Genomic DNA, 21,529 nt, shown 5'->3' on the forward strand with positions numbered 1-21,529 from the left:
GGATGATCTCTGCCTTCAACAGTCACAGCCCAACTGGACGAGCACGAGGGACGGCCAAGGATTATTTCCCTTGATACGTTTTTAAGAGGCAAAATTAAACCCCTGCCCTCCTCTTCCCTCCGCTACCTGAGCCGGGAAATCCGTGTTATTCCCCTGGGTCACAAAAAGGGCTGGGTGAGCCGAGGGCATAAACTCCCCGAGCATCTTCTCCCGGGAGCGTGGGCAGCAGCGGAGGCGGAGCGTGCCTGGCTGAGGTGCGGGGACCAGAGCCTGGAGGCGGGACCGGCAGATGGTGCCTTCCCCTCCTCCCCTGGCTGCTGAGGTGTGAGGAGGCGGCCCGGAGCCGGTGCCCACCCTCCCCCTCGCCGCGCAGGCGGATGGTGCGGTCCGGACAGCGGTGGCGCTACCGCCGAGTGATGCGGGAGGGCGGCTTCCGTGCCGGCGGCGGCGGCAGCGGCAGCAGGGGAGGGGGAAGCAAACAGCTGGCGGAAGAGCGAGGAGCGGGTCTCGGCTCCAGGCAGTAGCGGCGGCCGCCGCTTCCCGCTTTCTCTCCATCTCCCCGCTGCTGCTGGAGCAGAGCCGCTCGCTCTCCCCGCTCGCCGCCGCCGCCGCTCCGGGGCTGAGCGCAGCGCCCTGCGGGAGGAGCCGGCTGCAGCCGGGCAGCGCGAGCCAGCGGGAGCGGGGAGCAGCCCGGCTGCTGCTGCTGCTGCTGCTGCCTGGATGCCAGAGGCTCCCCGGGAGCCGGCGGCCAGAGGCACCCCGGAAGAGCCGCAGGAGGAGGAGGACGAGGCCCCCGGGCTGTGAGCGGAGCGGAGGAAGCCGGCACCGCTGGCCATGGCCTCCAACTTTAACGATATCGTCAAGCAGGGCTACGTGAAAATCCGCAGCAGGAAGCTGGGGGTGAGCCGGTCGCTTTCTTTCCCCTTCCTCCCCTCCGGTCCTTCTCGCGCGCCTTTCCCTGGCACTTTCGGAGGGTGGGCACCTACCCGCACCTCCTTGCCGTGCTGCTGGGTGGGTGAGCGAGCGGGGCTTGCTCCCAGCTCCGCAGAGAGAGCGGCGGTGGCTGGGGACAGTGTGGGGAGCAGGGACCTGCTGCTGCCTGGACTTTGCTTTCCCTTGACTAGGGTTGGAGGAGGGCGTGTTGCGTTAGCAGTGTACCAGTGAAGGCGCCGTTTCTCCTATTTTCCTTGATGATTGACTTGTTTGGCTAATCGAGGTGATTGGGTTTTGTAATTTGATGGGATCCTCTTTTTCCCTGTAGCGGTGTCTCAAGCTGGTGAGGAAATTTCCCGTTGGGTGTTTCTTCCCCCCTCCACTCCCCGTTTAAAGCTTCCACTTGAATCAGGATGGGGGGAGGGGAAAATGGGGGCAGTCTCTGCAAACTTTGGGCAGAGATCCCCTTTCTCCTTTGGAGGTGGGATGGGTCCAACCGAAGGACATGATGGAAAAACCCGAGATTTCTGAACGGCTCCACAGCAGCCTGGTAAACGAATTGAGGAAACAGCGAAGGTTGGTGCAGGAAGAATTATGGCGCGGGGCTGGAGGAGAGGAGCAGAGTAGCTGGTCTGGGGGGCTGAGAGGAGTGTAGGAAAATTGGGGGAGAGGAGAGTAACATCTCAATGGGCAGAGAGCGTGGACTGAAGGGGAATTGAAAGATTAACAGACACACTGGTTGGTGGCCGTCAGTGTGTGCAAAATATATGCCAGTGGATAGGAAAAAGTAGCCGAAACAGTGTAGCCCAAAGGGGTAGTCAGAGTCACTTTGAAGAGTGTACACTAGACAGGTAATGCTTACTCTGCTTGCCCATAAAAGCATCCTCTGAAGGGCAGCGATACAACGACCTAGGCTGACAGAAACATCAACAGAACGGACAGAACTTTCCAAACTTCGGACACTTCTAAACGCTTCAGAACTTTGCCTTCTCTCTCTGTTTTGCGGATGCTGGAACAATGCGAATTAAAAGGCCCTAATGATCCCTAGCCGAAATCATGATTAGTTTGCTTTTGTTTGAATGCATGAGCCAGAAGAGCTTTTATGATTTTATTAGGAAGTTGTTCAGGGAGAAGAAATTGTCAGTTTACGGGAAGCGGTGTGATTAGTCCCCAATCCAGGAGTTCCTTCAATTCCCACACGTGTTTGTAGACTGGCAGGTGTTTGGAGTAAAGGGGAAGGAGTTCAATTGGTAGCACCGGCGCTTGTTTGCTTCTGAGGAAGGCTCCTCCGGAGAACAAGGTGCAGACAACGTGCTGAGAAGGGGCAACAAACTCTGGTCTCTGCTGTCTGGGTGCAATGAAGAATTAACTTCTCCATTGACTTCAGTGACGGGAGTTCGAATTCACACCCGAGTGACTCAGAGCAGAATCCCACTAGGTGCTTAGAAGAGACATTATAGTAGAGCTTCCCTCGTAATGGGCTGTTTAGCCAGGAATACAAAAGGAATTTAACCCAAGCAGGCGGTGTGTCACCTGGGGTAGCTGCGGAGCCGGCCGGGTCTGTATTAGGAAAGCAGTCACAGCAGAGGGTAGGGAGGGAAGGTACAGTCTCAGACTCCAGCTCTCATGTCAAGGGCCTTTTCTCGAAAGAATGAGCCGCGTTTCTGTATCATCATCTCCCTCTCCCCGACCCCAAAGTCAGATAAGGGAAAGGCCGTATGAAATCTGCAATTCTACAAGTACCTGGGAGCTTATCGCAGAGCTAATATATTTCTCTCTCTCTCTCTCTCTCTCTTTCCCCGGATGCGATGCTTAGCTTGCAAACGCGGTGTACAGGGACAATGGAAATAATCATAAATTGACCTTTGGAACACTTTGCTGTCTTGACAGGGATGTTAGTTCCCAAAGGACACAGCAGAGTTTGGTTGGAAACTCTCCTAAAGCTGACTCCTGCAGCCTTCAGATGGAAAATGTTAGGAAAATTATTTTAAGTCCAGCGAGCAATGACACCTCCTCCCTCTCCTCCTCCTCCCCCCAAAAATCATGATTTCCAGGGTCGAGCGTTAGTTTGTGTCAGAAAGCTATCTCTGAACCTTAGTGGCATCTGTTAACCCTAGCTCCTGAGTCTCTAGTAGTATTATGGGGGCCCGATCCAAAGCAGTGGAAAGATTGAATCCGGGTAGTATCACAGCACGTTAGGGCTCTTAATTGGAGGCAGATTATCCTGTTGATTTACCTTCCAAAAATAATTGGCCGTACCTCTAAATATGTACAAATTAAACGAAGAGTATATGCAGTAAACATACAATGGCTGCATATTAGCAGGCATCACACAAGGTTAATGTAAACGTCCACAAGTGACATATGAAGACAGTAATTTCATCATGGCATAGCTTATATGGTTGAAGTTCTCCTTTTTGAGATGTAAATCTGACTTGTGGCTGATAACAATAGTGTGCTTTTCAGAACTACACATTATTCATGGTAGCTTTCTGTTGTGGTGCAGAAGGTAGAAGAGACCAGCTCTATAATCTCTCTGGAAAATTGTTTCCTGTTAAGAAGATGTAGGGTGTGTGAGTTCAGATTGCACAACCTCAAGTACATGGTAGTATAAGCTTATATGTGGAAAGTAGGGATGTAGATGTGAGTAAACTAAATAATCACATATAATGTACAAATGCATATTATTGTGTAAAAAAAAAAGCATCAACATTCATGAGAAGCTGTGGTTGAAATGTATGACTGTGTGTATATCTGTCTATAGCTAATCAGATTCTATCCTGCCTGAATTTTCTAAATGAATGCAAATTTTATTCACAAAGTGAAACATTAAAGATTCAGGTTTTTTTCCCTTATATAAAAGTATATTTCCAAATGAATGAGAGAGTCTGACTGTAGTATTTTACAGTTAAGCCTTAATAAATTGTACTAAAGCCTGCCTTCCTGTAGGTGAATAAATCCTCTTTAACGGATGTAATAACATGAGTTTCTCATCATCCAAGAAAATAAATAATGAAATAGAGGGTCTGTATGTTGGAACTTGTTGCCTAGATAATTATGAAATATGTAAAGAGCATTTGATCTCATTAGGATATTTCTTAAATTATTTATTTCTCCTAAACTTTAAATACATTAATTTTCTATTATAATGATCTAAACTCTAAGAATGTTTTTTGGTAGCCCGTAAAAGTAGATTAGAACTGGGAGAGCCCAGATGGCTAATGCCACTTTTTTAATGCCAAACCTGGGCTATAAAGCTGCTTCTATCCTCTAGGCAGGTAGCCAATCCATTACAGAAGTTCTTCCAGTGCTTTTGCTATATTCAGTCTTGTTTTATTACTGAGTGAGCCCTGGCTGGGAACCAAACTAAAGATATTGTGATCTAACACAACCTGTGGAGTGACAGTCAGATGTTCAGGTGGGCGAAATAGTGCTACAGTACAAACAGAGAAAGTCTAATTCATATTTGAGAAACAAATCTTAGTTTTGGAGTAAAATTTTGGTAGACTACGTAGTTTCTGGAAACTAAAGCCATCTTATCACACCTCATGAATTTCACAATTCTTAGAAGAAAAATGTCTCTTTGAGTGCTTTATTATAAAATATGGTATATGTATCACTGTTTTGTTAAAGTTATATTTTGGTTTAATTCTTAATGCCATGTAGTCCATTTGGCTAATCCCTCCCTACATAGGAATATATTTGAATTTAGATTTCGGTATAGGAAATTCTCCCTTCATTTAACGTTCTCAATAGCAGCATCCATTTTTAAGTTGTGATTATTTTACAAGTGTATTTTACTCTTTTTCAGAGAAAGTAGGAGAATTATTATTCCTTACAATCAACACTGTAGCAGGGGTTAACAATTTCATACCAAAATGCTTATTTCAAATCAAAGAGAGGGCCCAAGTCCTGATGGAAATAAATGACAAAACATGTTACCATAATGAATAAATGACTTGTTTCACAGTGGACCTACATGATGTACTGATCATCTTTATTTTGTTGTCTTCCTCCCCATAACCAAGCACCAGTCTAACACTAGGCTTATGTCTTAATGGGTTTGTGTGTACTTTTTTGCCATCCAGCAATTTTCAGATTGACCCCATTGTGTACACTATTTATTTACACAGCTGGTAAAAATAGCTCCTTTTGATCCAGAATCAGAGACAATAATATCACAAACAGAAACCTTACTTGCAATTCTGTTTTTGTCAAAATCTGTCATCTGCCACCGTTGGGAATATAATTGAAGCTGCTGCAGAAGCAGCAGGATGTGGAAGAAATTTACCCAACTAGTTTAACCCACCAACACTCTAGTTACTTTCGTTGATTTAAAATTTTTAAAAAGGTACATAAAGTATTTTAAGATGCCCAGCAACTTGAAATACGGTCTGTGCATGAAAATATCCTAAACATATGCACATCAATTGCAGTCTTTTATAAATATCTGAACTCCCACAAATTTGGAATCTGTAGTCAGTAAGGATAATACTTGTAATTAAGTTTTTTTTCAGAGATCTGGATTCCCAATGGCCTGAATATGAGTGTCTTTTCAACTCTCTAACATTCAACTCTCTTAACAACTCTCTACCACAGTGTTTGGTATTTTGCATTTCTCTAATATTACATAAAGGAAGTACCTCATTCTTCAGCTGTTACATTTGACCCGTGTGACCCTCTTTTGAAATAACTTTAATTGTAATGTGGTATGCTATTCAGATTATAATAGGTCATTTGTGTAGTGTGGAATAGGACTATGCTGCCTTTGTTCTTTTTGAATCTTTCATATTTGTGTTGTATTAAAATTCATATGACACAATTTTACACCATACTAGTTGTGCTCACAGGCTGCAACTTCCTTGTAAGAGACAGGAATCCTTTTATTGTCTTCTAATATCCTGAGCTGCAAAGATTTCATGCATTGTTGGAGTGCTGTTTCTAAGAAGGAAAACAATTTGATGTCAGGTTAAATAGTCTAATTAAAAGGAGTATTGCATCACTTCTACAGTTTTGTTTTGATCCATTTCAACCACTTTGGTCACAACTTTTATTTTATTTATTGCACATTTTGACCATAGTACAAAAGAATTCTGTGTAATAGAAATTTTCATTGAGTTTGTGACTATATCCTGTTGTTTGTTTGTGTTTCTACATGGTGAGCAGAATTATTTGCTGAGTGATTCATTTTGTACTCTAATGCTGTTATCCAAAGAGAAAATTGTACCTGCCAGTCAGCCTTGACTGAGTAATAAATAACAGGTTGCTGCTAGCCCTTTAATGAAAAGTTTTATCATACAGCAAACTATTTTTAACCATGCTAGTAAATCATTACAGGTAGCTTTTCTGAAGATGAACACTATGCTTTTCCTGCTGATTGATTGAGGACAGAGTTAGCATTATTGTGATCATGAACTAAGCTGCAGTCTGGGGTTCCTCTTGAAACATTGCAGTAAATACCTTGCAAAATGTTACTATTTAAATTACAATCTCGCTAAGAATAAGTCAAGAAAATGTGCAATGCTTTAGCTTATATTGATTGAGAACAAAAGCGCTGTTTAACTGTAGGGGTTATGATGGATGTAATGAGCATAATGGATGGTCTTTCACCTGGTTAGATTGTGGTAACTTATTATGAACAAAAGAAGCAACTTGGTATTAGGTGGAATGGGCTGACTTGAATATTTTCTTTCCGTAGTTTACCCTATATTTTCTGTTACATTAGCTCAAGGTCTTTGAAGGAATTCACAATGGTGCCTATGATGTCATCATCATTTGTGAAATAAACCCTGACTTATTTCAGTGCATGAAAACAATTAAGATGAGCACTTTTAATATAATTTCTGTTTATAATGTGCTTTATTTAATATTAACGAATCTTCAGACCCTCAGCATTCATAAGTCTAATTCTGTGTGAAGGAACTTCTATTATTGTCACACCACTTCAAGACAGTCTGAGATGTGGCATTAAAAGGATCTGACTATAATCTATTAAAGCATCTAGTAACATGTGCTGTACAATCCTGACAATATACTCTCTGATCACCAATAATTATTCTTTTTTGTGATGAAGAAATTAAGTGCAAATGATCCATTCCCTTAAAGAATTATTTATTCTTGAACCTAAACATCTTTTTTTTTTTTTTGGTGCACTATCATTGTGTGAGTGAATTTGCTGAATTAAATGGTAGATGGGATTTCCAATCAGCTCATTATGCATAGCGGCAGTAGTTTTGAACTACAAATCTGTGATTTAGTGACTGGACAAAATTGAGCAAAAACCTAGAGAAAAGCTTTGAATTCACTGTAAATAAAAATAAAAAAACTCAGTTTTTCCAAGTGTTCTTTTAAACACACTATTTACATTCATGTTAAATATTTTGTGCTTGGCCTTAAGTGGCAGTTTCTCTCCTGAAGATTATGCGCATTGCCTCCATGTCACTGCAGGTTATGGGAACTACAACATTTTGTCTCATGTGTAATACCATTGGTTTCAAAGGGATTACTCCTCATCTGTGTAACGATTACTCATGGGAATAAGAGTTTGTGGAATTGAGCCCTTCGTCATACCAGTGATCAGGCAATAAATTTTTATTTGATTTTAGCCATTAGTATGCCTTCACTCTAAGTTAATGGCCCTACTGAGCCATCAGTTAATGGTCTGTTGTTTTTGTCCTATTATGAGCATTAAGGGCCTGATTCACAGCCCACTGAATTCAGTTTAAATAATCCCATTGACTTCAGTGGTCTTTGGGGCAGGTCCTTAGAGGAAAATTAGTAAACTGCATACAATCTGAATTTTCTTGTTGTAAAAAAAAAAACAACCCTACAACTTGTACTCCTATGAATACGCCTTCACATTAATAATTGTGGCAGGATCATGCTTTGCTTGTTTATGATTTAACTATATAATAAGAAGCAATTGTGCACATCATGTGTTCAAATAGTGAGTTGCTTCTGACCTTTCAATAAATGATTCTTTTCTGTTTTAATTCATTCATACAGATTGTCACCTGTGCCTTCACAATGTTTTCTATGGGTTGCCTAGCAACAACAAATTTTTGCTCACATTAGTTACTTTAGTTTTTATATATGAAACCTAGAAAATTCTAAGAAGCACAGAATAAGATGCTTTCATTTTTTTAAAAGATGAGTAATGTTTCTGTGAATGTCATACATTGTAAAGTTTGTGTATTATTCTGAATTTGACAAAACAAGCTATTAATTCAAACACTTTCCACAAATGTCAGGGCTTAGCTGACATGCTTGGTATGTCTGCTTACAAATTTTGTAAAATATTTTAGATATTTGAGGTAAATAATACTCCAGTTTGTGACAAAATACCGATATTGATTTAGATTGCTGGCCACTTTCTGAATTGAAACATGTTTCTGAAACAAAATGATGGTATTTTCCTTTACACTGTAATCTTTGACATGGTATATTTAAAATGTTTAAATCTCTGCAGCATATCACGCAGCTCTAATATCCAGAGCTGTAACCATGTCTGACTTAAGTTAACATTTAATCTGTTGCAAAATTGTACTTCCAGATAAAATATATAGTTTGTCTGTGTTTGCTCTGGTCTTTGAAGATTCAGCAATATTTAAAGGGTACTTTAATAAAGTGTTGTGTGGGAAGTTTGTATGTAATGGGCTAATAGTGCACACCTGCTACTCATCCGAGTAAAGCCTATTTGCATGAGTAAAGGTTTCTAGAATCTGACTGTTGGTGCTTATCTACCATATACAATTTTTCACATTGAAATGTTTCAGGAATGTCATGTTAAAATAAAGACAGTGACACAGTTCAGACATCTGTTCTCTTTATTTTGCTGTTTACAGATAATGTACGTTAAATAGATGCCCCTTTCAATGATTCATTGTTAATTCAAATGTATAAGTATATGTCACCGTGCCTCAGTGGGAATACCAGATTCCTGACAAACTGCTGAGAAATGGGGCAGACCTACCCCCAAACTAGTGGCTATTCTTCCATAAGTTATACCAAGCCAGTAACAAAAGTAAACTTCTGTCCCACCACTCTGGTTAACAAGAACACAGAAATGCAGTTGTCTTAGGTATCCCGGCCCTTATTTCATCAGGCACACACTAGACTAGACTAAACTTTATGATGAGTGGTTATTTAAACCCAATTTAATCAAACAAAGGGTTCTTCTGATCTTAAAATATCACCCACATACCCAGGTCGATATATAACTCGGATCTTACCTAATAATCACGCTGTTGCGAATCCTTTATCTAATATTTAAAGGTTTATTTATAAGAGAAAAGAATGAGAGATTTAAAACGGTCAAAGAATTCAATTACATAAACCATTGCAGAGTTCTTTTATCAGGTTTGAAGCAATGATGTTACAGACTGATGGCTCGTAAAGTTTCTGGTAACTTCCAAAAGATTGGAAGGTCCTCAGTCAATTGGTTGGAATGCTCCTTTTAGTGTAAGTCCAGAGATCAGAGCAGGAATGAGGCAAATGGAGATGCTTCCAGGGTCTTCTGTATCTTCTCCCATGTGGAGGGAATACTCTCAGTCTTAGGCCTTGTCTACACTGACAAGTTTCTGCGCAATAATGCAGCTTTCTGCATTGTAACTCACGACGTGTACACACTGCCAAGCCACTTAGTGCACAGAAACTGTGCAGTTGCAGCACTGTTTTTAAAAACAAAACAAAACAAAAAAAAAACCAACCACCCTGACGAGAGGCGTACAGTGGGGCTACAGCACCGGGGTACCAGTGTAGATGTAAGCAGGGGAATGGTCCTGCTGTTGTGGGGAACTTTCCTGGCTTATACGCTACCCCAATGAAATGGCCTAGCGAAAGGATCTGAGTCCTCGCTCCCACTTCCTTTACCCAGAGGGCTCCCCTTCCACTCTCCTGTCTGGCAGAGTCCTCATAACCCCAACAAGGCTGGACCCAGGATTCCTGGGGGGCTTGACCCCCAACCTTGTGGTCACTTAGGGCAGGGGCTAGGGAGTCCCCACTCTGGGGTGCTCTCTCTGCACTGGATGCTTCCTTGACCCATGATCATTACATACAGTTCAAAGCAAATACAATTTATTAAACAGCAATCAATTTTAAAAAAAATAAGGAAAAAATGGGAAAGGTTAAAGGAAAATACATAATCCCCCTCTGTGGCATGGGAACATCACAAACAGCAGCCTCTGGAATGTAAGGGAAGTTCACAGTCTGTTCCTCACAAGTCCCAGGTCTCCTTGTCCGGCCCTGGCTGTGCTGCAGGGGTGCTGCAGGTCGGACACTTGCTCTGGTGGTGGCCACATGCTCTGAGGCTTTAGGTGGCAGGACTCTTCTTCCCAGCATTGCCCCTGACCTGTCAGGGTTGCAGTCCCCCTCCAAGTCTGGCCTGCAAGGCATCTTGGCTGGGGGCATTTCCCTGCACTGGGCCTGCTGCCCAAGGTCCCCCTTGCCCTTCCCAACTGCTCACCGCACCCGACTCTGGACTGCTCCGGCTCCAGCTCCACCATTCTGTCTCAGCATGGCTGCCGCTCTGTCTCCAGCTCCCTGAGCGGCTTCTCTGGCCCCTCAGGCTCTGGTTGCTGCAGCTCTCCTCCCAGCACAGATCTGCTCTCTGGGCTGCCTCTGTGACTCTGCTCCCAGCACTGACCTGCTTCCTGGGCTGCTTTTCTGGCCCCCTCTGGATCTAGCACGGCTCTGCTCCCCAGCTCAGCTTGGGCCCTTGCTTTCTTGGCTCAGCCCCACTCTGTCTGACCCAGGCAATTCCAGCTCACACGGACGATGGGATGCTTCTGGCCGCCTGACTCCCTGATTGACAAGGTGGGTAGGCTAATCAGGCTGACCTGGAGCATTGTTCCTGGGGACTGTCAGTCTCAGGGTCCTGATTTCCCATCGATCCTTCCCCTTTGTTTGGTACGTCCCCACTGAATTTTAGTAAGGGGTCAACAGTCCTCTTACATAAATACCCTGGTCAATTACAGCGCTGTGATTGGCCTCTTGGAGGTGTCCCACAATGCTTGTTCTCGCCTCTCTGGTCATCGGTTTGAACTCTACTGCCCTGGCCCCAGCCCTTAAATTCCTTGGGAATTTTGAAAGTTCCCTACCTGTTTGCTCGATGATGCGTGCAGTGGTCTCAGCGCATCTTTCCAAGTGACCATGCCTGCTCCACACACCAGATGATCCCCCCGCTTGGAGCAATGCTGGACTGCTGAACCTCATCAGCATGTGGGAAGCGGAGGCTGTCCAGTTCCGGCTGCACTCCAGCCATAGGAATTATGATACCTATGGACAGATTTCATGATGCATGACAGAAAGGAGCCATGATCGGGACACACTGCAGTGCAGGTCAGAGTGAAGGATCTATGGAACACCTACCACAAGGCATGGGAGGCAAACCACCCCTCTGGTGCTGCACCCAAGAGCTCCTGGTTCTGAAAAGAGCTGGACATGATACTTGGTGGTGACCCCACCTCCACTTCAAAGGCCACTGTGGATATTTCGGTGGCTCACATGCCAGTCAAGAGTGGACCGAGCCAGGAGGAGGACATTTTGGATGAGAAGGGGGAGGGGGACCCGGACCCAGACCCAGACCCAGAGGCAGAGGATGACTCTGAGGTCAGAGATGCATACAGCCCGGAGTTTTTCTTTACCCTGGAGGAGGCTAGCCCATCACAGCTGTCAGATTTTGACGAAGTGCAAACAGGAGAGGATGACCCTGGAAAGTGGCTTTGATTTTGGGAATCTCTGACGTGAGTTGTTGGTGGCCGAGGGGTTGCAGAAAGCAGGCTTGTGTCTGTATGATGCGCGTACCACCACATGCCTAGTCTGAGCGGCAGAACAGGGTGTTGATTGACTCCCTAACTTCATGGGATTCTGCTTCAGAGATCTCCAGGAAACTCTCGTGGAGATACTGGGCAATCCACTGCCGCAGGTTCTTTGGCAGAGCTGATTTGTTTCTTGCCCCATTATGGGTAAATTTCCTGAACAACTCTGCCATCATTGGAGGGCGGGGGGACCATTGCTGCACACAGGCGAGCTGCATAAGGACTAGGGTGGAAGCCACGGTCTTGGTGCAGACCCTCCTTTGATTCCCTGCTCACCCTCAGCAGCGAGGTATCTTCCATAATGAACACATCCTGGGAAAATGTGGGGACAGTAATGATTATAACCACCCCCTCCCCCATAGTGCTGGCTCTCCCCAAGAGCCACATGCCCAGTGTACAGTATGGTCCTGGAACATTGATTTCCCCTGTGGTTACTCACCATTTTGGGGATCTTGTGGCTCATGTGTGTTTGCCTGGGGTCAGCCAGTTAGTGACAGATATTTGAAGAGTGGCTGTGTTTTAAATCAGTGGTCTGTGTTGCAAACAACACTGCTTCTGTAAAATGTTGCATTTTGGCTTCACATATATGATCTTGGGAGTCCAGCCTCCCTCTTTATCGCTGGCTGAACAGCTGCACAGAATTAGAAAGTGTCCACGAAGAACTAAAGAGGACTTTCTGCGTGATGTCATGATGCACCCTGTGGCCGAAATACAAGAATTAAGGAGCGATAGGACAGCAAGAAGAAGGACTGAAAGGAGAATGCAGCATGCCAGAATGAAGCCACAGAGCAGCTCTTAAACATTATGGAGCGCCAAGCGGACACTCTCTAGGCACGACTAGCACTGAAAACCAAGCAGCTTCGCACCCGCCCTCCCTTGCAGCTGCTGTCACAAAACTCTTTCACGTGCACCTCCCCCCGCCCGCCCCAAACACCACCAACACACTCTTATCAACCTCCTGGCTCCAATCTGTACCCACAGTATTCCACTCCTCCCTCCTCACAGTCCAGCACTGCAGACTCCCAGTACCCACTGCACTCAACACCGATTCCTCTGTAGTTGAGCCCTGCTGAAGTACAGTACCTGCTGCACTGTGCTCTAAAGGAGAGGGTTGGATATCATACCTGGACATACACAAATCTTTAACCATCGCAGGACCCCTCCTCCTCCTGGGACCCTCCATTCCCCCATCCGGCTCAGTTCTGATGTGTGTTTTTTGTCTCTCTCTCCTCCAGTTGTTTGTTTAAAAAAAACAAAATAATTGTTTTGGTTTGAAAGCAATCTTTGTTCTATTAATTGAAAACAAACAGAGCCCTTCAAAGCATCAAGCAATTTTCTTAAACCATCATAGGGCATCGTCTGCACCAATCACAATAGTCTCCTAGCATTACAAGCATTGCACTCCTGAGCATAGCAACAAATATTAGTGGCTTTCAGCTTCAAATTGCTGCCTGAAGGCATCCCTGATCCTTATGGCCCTATGCTGCACCCTTCTAATAACCCTGGTCTTTGGCTGTTCAAATTCACTGAGGGCTGGACCTCCAGTGCCTGGAGGCTAAAGCTTTCACCACTCCCTTTACAAATATTATGGGGCGTATAGCACATGGCTATAAGCATAGGAATATTGTCATCGGCCAGGTCCATCCTCCCATATAGGCAGTGCCAGCGGGCCTTTAAATGGCCAAAAGCACACTCAACAGTGATTCTGCACTTGCTCAGCCTGTTCCTGAATTGCTCCTTGCTGCTGTCAAGGTGCCCCGTGTATGGCTTCATAAGCCGCAGCATTAAGGAGTAGGCGGGGTCTCCCAGGGTCACAATGGGCATTTTGACTTCCCCTACAGTGATCTTCTGGTCTAGGAAGAAAGTCCCTGATTGCAGCTTCCTGAACAGGTCAGTGTCCAAAAGATGCATGTGTCATGCATTTTTCCGGACCAGCCTGCGTTAATGTCCATGAAATGCCTGTCATAAACAGATAGTTAAGGGTTAACAAGCTCAGTGAACCTGGCAAACACCTGACCAGAGGACCAATCAGGGGACAAGATACTTTCAAACCTCGGTGGAGGGAAGCCTTTGTTTGGGTTCTTTGTTTTGGGGGGTGTTCTCTCTTTGGATCTAAGAGGGGCCAGACGTATATCCAGGCTCTCCAAGCTTCCTGAAATATTCTCTTCTATTCAGTATAGTGAGTATTAGAAAGGCGGATTAGTCTTTTGATTAATTTCTGTATTTGCAAATGTGTGTTTGCTGGAACAATATTTTACCTCTTTGCTGTACTTGTACTTATGCTAGAGTCCCTCTAGTTTTTATAAGCTGTATCCTGTAAACTTCCATCTGGATTTTAGAGCTAAATTTTACCTTTTATTTTTTTCTTTAATTAAAAGCTTTTCTCTTTAAGAACCTGTTTGATTTTTCCCTTGTTTGAGACCCCAGGGGATTAGTCTGACTCACCAGGGATAGGTGGGGGGAAGAGTGGAGGGGGGAACGTGAATCCTTCTTTGTTTTAGTTTCAAGGAGTTTGAATCAAAGAAGTTTTCCCTGACGACCAAGGGAGGGAAAGTCTGGGAGGGGGAATGGTTTATTTCCCTTTGTGTTAAGATCCCAGGAGTTTGGATCTGGGTTCCCCCCGGGAAAGGTTTGGGGGAACATAGAGTGTGCCAAAACACTATATTTTTGGCTGGTGGCAGTGTTACCAGATCTAAGCTAGGATTTAAGCTTAAAAGGATCCATGCAGGTCCCCATCTTTTGGACGCTAAAGTTCAAAGTGGGGAATAAACCTATGACAATACCCCAGTGATCCACAAGCACCTGGAGAACCATAGAGAAATACCCCTTCTGATTAATGTACTCAGTGGCTAGGTGGTCTGGTGCCAGAATTGGAATATGCATGCCATCTATCGCCCCTCTGCAGTTAGGGAAGCCCAGTTGTGCAAAGCCATCCAGAATGTCACGCACATTGCCCGGAGTCACGGTCTTTTAGAGCAGGATCCAATTTAATGGCCCTGCACACTTCTGTCAATACGAGTCCAACAGTCGACTTCCCCACTTCAAACTGGTTAGCGACTGATTGGTAGCAGTCTGGAGTAGCCAGCTTCTACAGTGCAATCGCCACATGCTTTTCCAGCTGCAGGGCAGCTTTCATTCTTGTGGTCTTAGGCCACAGGGCTAGGGCGAGCTCATCACACAGTCCCATGAATGTGACTTTCCTCATCCGAAAGTTCTGCAGCCACTGCTTGTCATCCCAGACGTACATGACAATGTGATCCCACCACTCAGTGCTTTTTTCCCAAGCCCAAAAGCGGTGTTCCACTATGGTCAGCAGCTCCGTGAATGCCACAAGCAATTTTGTGTTGTAGCTGCTACATGTGGTGAGATCAATGTCAAACTCCTCTTGCCTTTATAGTTTAAGGAATAACTCCACAGCCACCCGTGAGGTGTTACTGAGAGTGAGCAGCATATTGATCAACAGTATGGAATCCATTCCTGCAGACCGAAGAGGCAGAGCGTGCAGTACACAAACCATTGAAAAGTGGATGGAAGCACAGGGATTGCTGGGATGTGAAGCAATGCACCATGGGGCATTGGGACAGGACCCAGGATGTCCCATGCCCCCTCCGCCTTCCCACAAGTCTTAGGGGCGGAAGAGGAAGAGATGCTCTGTGGGATAGCTGCCCAGAGTGCACCGCTCCGAATACTGCTGCAAGTGCCGCAAGTGTGAACACGCTATTGAGCAGGCAGCTGACATTGTAGACACACAATAGCGGTTTCCCTTCAGCGCTCTCTGAGCACCGCTGTACCTGCCAGTGTAGACATATACTTTTAGTTTGTGGGAAATTACAGCACATAAGCTAGTCACATGCTCTTGCATGATTTGATGGCTCATAGGAGCAGACCTTACCCATATTTTTGGATAAAGCATCCATAGGAAGGCTCGCCGGGTGGGGACGAGCTTCTTCTATGGCCTATTGTGTTCTTTAATGGGCCATTAACTTGAATAGTTATTCACAATGTGCTGGCCAGACTGGATGTAAACTACCTTGTGGGTGTGACCCCAGGAGCAAACACATTTGAAATAATGGTACCTAGTCAATGTTCATAACTTTAGATACGTACATACAAACAGGACAATCGTATTTGGTTGATACTTTCCATGACATACTTTGTATAAGATTTGTTGCAGTTGTCCAACAGTTGCAATACTAATGTTATAAATAGTGATGTTTCAATCATACAGCATCACAGCATAATAAAAAGATTAGTTAGAATTTACATGTTTTATTGGTAGACTTGGAAGGATTAGATTTTTATCAGTAAATGTTGATTTTGTCATACATACACAAACCGACAACAACAAATTTCCATTGATGATGATCTAAAATTACAGATAGGCAAAGTTTTTTTTCTTAAAAAAGTCCATAGAATTTAGCAGAGTCAAAATTCAGTGATTTAGACTTGTTACAAATTGACTAACTGAACAGTAAAAGAGGCATGGCTTGTTGACTGTAAGGAAATGTACTCTATAAACCATTAAAGCAAATTGTCAACATCACATGCCAAAATACAGAGTTTTCACTTTTTGAATATCAACACTACTGTAATTAATTGTCTGACCACATAATTTCATCCAACTGTGAAAACTTAAATTGATAAGTTTAAAAAACTGCTTAAAATAGATAGGCATAATCATCAATTATACATAAATTCTGCCAAGCTTACTTATTGGCTAACCAGATTTGTATTAATTTAGTGTTGAGAAATAGAAATGAATTTATTTCTATTTAAATGATAAAAATCATGTACACCTTACCTAAGCCTGTTAAAACTTTTAATCAAAATGTTCTTAATATACAGGCAATAGTTAGCTTTAAAAAGGACATCTTCCTAATTTAGTACTATACATTAGAATGTATAAATTCAAAGAAAACATCTCTTCAAAATAACCAGAGACATCCTTAAAGATATATCTTCACTACTTCTGGGTAAATAAATGGCCTTGTATCATGTCTGAGAGGGTAATAAATTTGGACTGTCAGTTCAACCGGAAAATGGGTTGTAGAGTTGAATATATATATTTTTTTTACAAAAGTCCTGCTACTAGCCCAGAGATTTCCTAATATCTAAGTAAGGGCAATTAGTGATTGTTGTATTATCATAGCTCAGCTACTATGGCAGTGTCTGGAAAACAGAAGCCCTTTTTCATGTAGTTAGGGCCAAAACTTAGAACTTCAAACTTCAATATGAATACAATGAATTCCACTTTCCTAAGAAGTCAGGCTGCCACATTCTGCAGAATCTTTAAGGGGCCAGACATCTTTGTGGTCAGATACTGTGTAAAGTGCATTATGGTAATTTTGTTTGGAAGTTACAAAGACATGAATGACTATTGCATCAAAGAGTGGCTGTATAGACAGATTAAGGTCACTCCAGAAATGTAAAAATACCTTTTGAATTGGAAAACTAATTAATGAAGGGTGGGCAAACCTTCTGAAAAAATAAGAGTAGGTCACATGGTCTATTTTATCTGTCTGACCATCATCACCTCCATCTTAGCTACATTAAGACTCAGTCAGCTCATGGTCACCAAAGGTCTAGTTAGATATTGGGGGAAACCAGTATATTTCTGGGTCTGAGGAAAAGCCACACAGTCTCCTCCAGCTGCCTCACATACTTATTCTAGAATCAGGGATGTGTGAGAAAATATAAAATGCCTCACATTGCCCTATTTCCCCAGTCTGGAACATTTTTCTCTCCCTTGCATCTTATAGGTAATTGCTCCTGAGCTGTCCATCCTCAGAGCAAATGGTGCATTCTTCTTGCTTGTGATGTCATTAAGTATTTCTTTCTAGAAAAAGAAATAGAGTGATTAGGTCACATACAGTACACTTTTAATTTACAGACAAAAATTCATAATTAGCTTTTAATTTATCCTGACCCACATTTCTAAAACCACATTCTAAATGACATGAACTCATCCAATTCAAATGTGGTTGGAAAGTGTTTTTTTTAAATAGTACAAATATCCTTGGCACTTGGTGAGGAAAAATCCATTCTATTTTGAACTTAAATTGTTGTAGTATGTTATTGGTGATGATTAGATATTGGCAAAGTGCTTTCAAATGAGTTGCTTTTACCAATGAAGGCAACTATTGTTTAGTTAAAAGAGAATAATAATATTTGCTCTTGAAATTGAACTTTCTGAATTGCTATTGTAACGCCGACATGGAACTGGGGACCTCTGGAGCTTAGTGCATGGGCCTCTACTGCATGAGCTAAAAGCTAACTGGCTGTTAGCTAAGGCGGTAGAGCAGACTCATTCTTCTCTCTCTAAGTGGTCTTGGTGCCACTAGATGAGACACAACACCACACCCGGGAGGTGTGTGGGTTACACTACTGCATTGGAAAGTCTGCTTGAGGGAGAGAATTTCCACATCAGAATACTGAAAGACCATTATGTTCTTGTGAGAATTATACAACCAAAACTATAGGCACTTAGTGGTCCTACAAAGTGCTGAGTTCTCTCAACTTTGCAGCACCAATATAGCACTTCCGGTGCAGACACGTTACATCGACAGGAGAGCGTTTCCCGCTGACATAGTGTGGTGTAGATACCGCTTTAAGTCAATGTAATTTACATTGCTCAGAGAGGTGTTTTTCTCACACCCCTGAGAGATATAACTTGCATCAACTTAAGCAGTAGTGTTGACAAGCACTTTGTGGGTAAAATATTAGACTGTACTTAAGAGATCTGGATTCAGTTCCTGGGCTCTGCCACAGGTTTCATCTGTGATCTTTCATCTGTCTATATGCAGAGTTACATTTAGATCCATTTTTAGGCCTCGGTATTGCCAAAATAGTTTAAAGTGGCCTTAGTGTAAATGAGAATCAAGCCCTCTGTGCTTCAGTGTCTTGTTTATTTAGATCAGTGGTTCTCACATTTTTTTTATTCATTTGTTGTTGTTTTTTTGCAGACCACTTGAAAATTGCTGAGGGTCTCGGCGGATCACTTAATGATCTTTCCAAATGTTGTTTGTGCCATTAGCTAACTATTGTAAAGCACTTTGGATAAAAGCACTATATATAAAAAAATAACTTTTTTTGTTCTACAAATAAAAGCACACAATTCATATTTTAATATCTGTAGTCTTACCTTCTAATGCGATGGATGTGCCTGTTTTTGTGATCAGCGTTCAGGGAAGTTGGGTGTAATGTTTGTCAGCTTTAGCCTTAGGTCACGTTCAGCATTCATCCTGCTTCTCTATTTGAACTTGAGGGCAGTAAGTGATGAAAATCCTGTTTCGCACAGGTATGTAGTAGCAAATGGCATCAGAAAACGCACTGCTTTGTTTGCAAGTTCTGGGTACTCTCCAGTTCTTTGAATCCAAAACTCAATTAGGGAATGTTTTTTAAATTCTGACCATAATGTTTCATCACAAGAACGTGCCAACAAGCAGTCTTGTGCCTTATTGGACAAACCAGAGGGCAGCTCACTGATTTCAATTCCGAAAGGATTATGTACCCAGTTTTTTGGTTCAGCTTCTACTGGAAAGTAATCTTCAAACTGTTGCTTAAGAGCAACAAGATGTTCTTCAATGTCATTTTTTATTATTTTGTCAAGAACCAGTTCATTTTCAGACAGAAAACCTTCCAATGTTGGGAATGAGCTGAAATCATCCTTTTTTACGTGACTAGCAAACAAGTCAAGTTTCTTGATCATTGTATTAATTTTTGTCTCACACATCCAATATAATCACTGAAACGCCCTGCAGTCCAGCCTTAAAGTCATTTAGGCATGTGAATATATTGGAGAGGTAAGCCAATCACGAGAGCCAGGATGAATTTTCAATACAGCTTGTGAATTGGAATGGATGGTCTGTTAGAAATAGCTGTACTTCTGAACGTAGCTCAAACAAATAAGTAAGTACTTTTTTCCTCTTGACAACCACCGAACTTCTGTATGAAGAAGTGATACTTGAGCACTACCCATTTCATTGCACAGTACATTAAAACTTCAAGAATTCATAGGTCTAGCTTTTATGAAATTAACTGTTTTCACAGCAGAGTCCAAAACACCCTTCATTTCCACTGGCATTTTCTTGGCAGCTGGTGACTCTCGATGAATGCTACAGTGCACCAATGTGGCATTAGGTGCCACTTCGAGGATACTTGCCATTGCCCCACTGTGTCTTCCTGACATTGCTTGTGCACTGTCAGTACCTACTCCCACACAACATTGCCAATCAATACTGTGTTCCTTCACAATTCATCTAGTAATTGGAAAAGTTGTTCAGCGGTGGTTGTTCTTGGCACTGAATGACAAAACAAAGTATCTTCCAGTATTTTCCCTTCCCACTCATACCTAATGTATGCATGAAGATTTGCAACATCAGCGATATCCATTGTCTCATCCAACTGCAATGCAAAATACCTACTGCTGTTTTCACATTTCACGAGAATGTGTCTTTAACATTAGCTGCCACATCTGCGTGACACAGTGTCATTTGAAAGAGGCACACAATCAAACTGCTTTGCTGTCTTCTCTACACACAATATAAACACAATTTCTTTATGTGCAGGCAGAATAATTTCTTCCCCAGTAGTGTGAGGCTTCCCCGCTTTGGCGATTTGAAGGCTTGTACGAAATGAAGCTTCCAGGGCCTTTACGTTTATTTTTGCATGAGCAACTATTGTTACTTCCCCTTGTTTCAACTCATTCAGTTTGTGCTGAAAAAATTCAGGAGGTTATCTTTGAAAGCAGCGTGATTGGTCTCCAAATGATGCTGGAGATTTGCAGGCTTCAAGCTTTCATTTGCCAGCACTGCATAGCATATTGCACATTGCAGCCTTGGTTCAGCTTGTTCACCAGTCCATGTGAAGCCTACATTAATATAGCTTGAGTGGTGTTGTCTTACTAATTTTTGGCATTTCAGTGTATTTTCATTACCGGTACTCATACTGGTTCCTGGTAAACACGGGTCTGCACTCAAAATTTCCTTTGCAGATGTATCTTTGCTTGTTGTACTCTCATGTTCAATTTTGAACTTTTCACTGATCTCACCATCACTGGTTTGATTATTTGTTGTTGTTTTCTTTTTCAAATATCCCTTTTTCAACAGCAAATCCATGTCTGGGGGTTGACTACGATCCTACTTACTGGACTTGTAAGATTCTGGTACAGTCAGTACTTTCCATGTGACAATGATGCCCAATGCATACAATAGGTAGGTTAGCTGAATTGTATCCAATGCAAACCACACATACACAGCTGAAAAATGAAACCAATTAAAACTATGTATGTAGTGTAGTAGGGTACCAATTTAAAGAAACACATTTCGTTTTTGGATTAAATGGGAATAAAAATAAAATAAAATAACACCAAAGGCCCAGTTAAATCCTACCATTGACCTCTAAATCTCTCCACTGGGCTGAGAAGGGGGGGTCTGTGTCTCTCCACTGCCATAGCTGGGGCTGGGAAGGAGTGGGGGTCTCTCTCCCGGTGTAGCTGCGGTCGGGAACGAGGGGGGTCTCTACCCTGCCGCGACAGCCACCGGGCTGGGAAGGCATGCTGCAGCTCCACTTACAGGCTGGGAAGCCATGCAAAGCTCCAATTACAGGGAACTGTCAGCGGACCACCTGTATGGAACTTGCAGACCACTGGTGGTCCATGAACCATAGTTTGAGAACCTCTGATTTAGAGTGTAAGCTCTTCTGGGCAGGAACTGTCTACTATTATATGTATGTACAGTACCTAGGACTGATCATGGTTGGGGTCACTAGGTACTATTGTA

At 43.1% G+C, this 21,529-nt stretch overlaps 1 protein-coding gene across 1 annotated transcript in view; it reads left to right on the forward strand.

The window, feature by feature from the left end:
- The first annotated feature begins 660 nt into the window (after positions 1 to 660).
- DOK6 (docking protein 6) overlaps positions 661 to 21,529 on the forward strand; it is a 395,012-nt gene continuing 374,143 nt past the window's right edge. Inside the window, exon 1 of the mRNA XM_045006143.1 lies at positions 661 to 900. Coding sequence (XP_044862078.1) covers positions 835 to 900 — 66 coding nt within the window. The 5' untranslated portion in view covers positions 661 to 834. The remainder of the gene's footprint in view (positions 901 to 21,529) is intronic.

Source organism: Mauremys mutica, chromosome 2, assembly GCF_020497125.1.
Source record: "Mauremys mutica isolate MM-2020 ecotype Southern chromosome 2, ASM2049712v1, whole genome shotgun sequence".
Classification (NCBI taxonomy): domain Eukaryota; kingdom Metazoa; phylum Chordata; order Testudines; family Geoemydidae; genus Mauremys; species Mauremys mutica.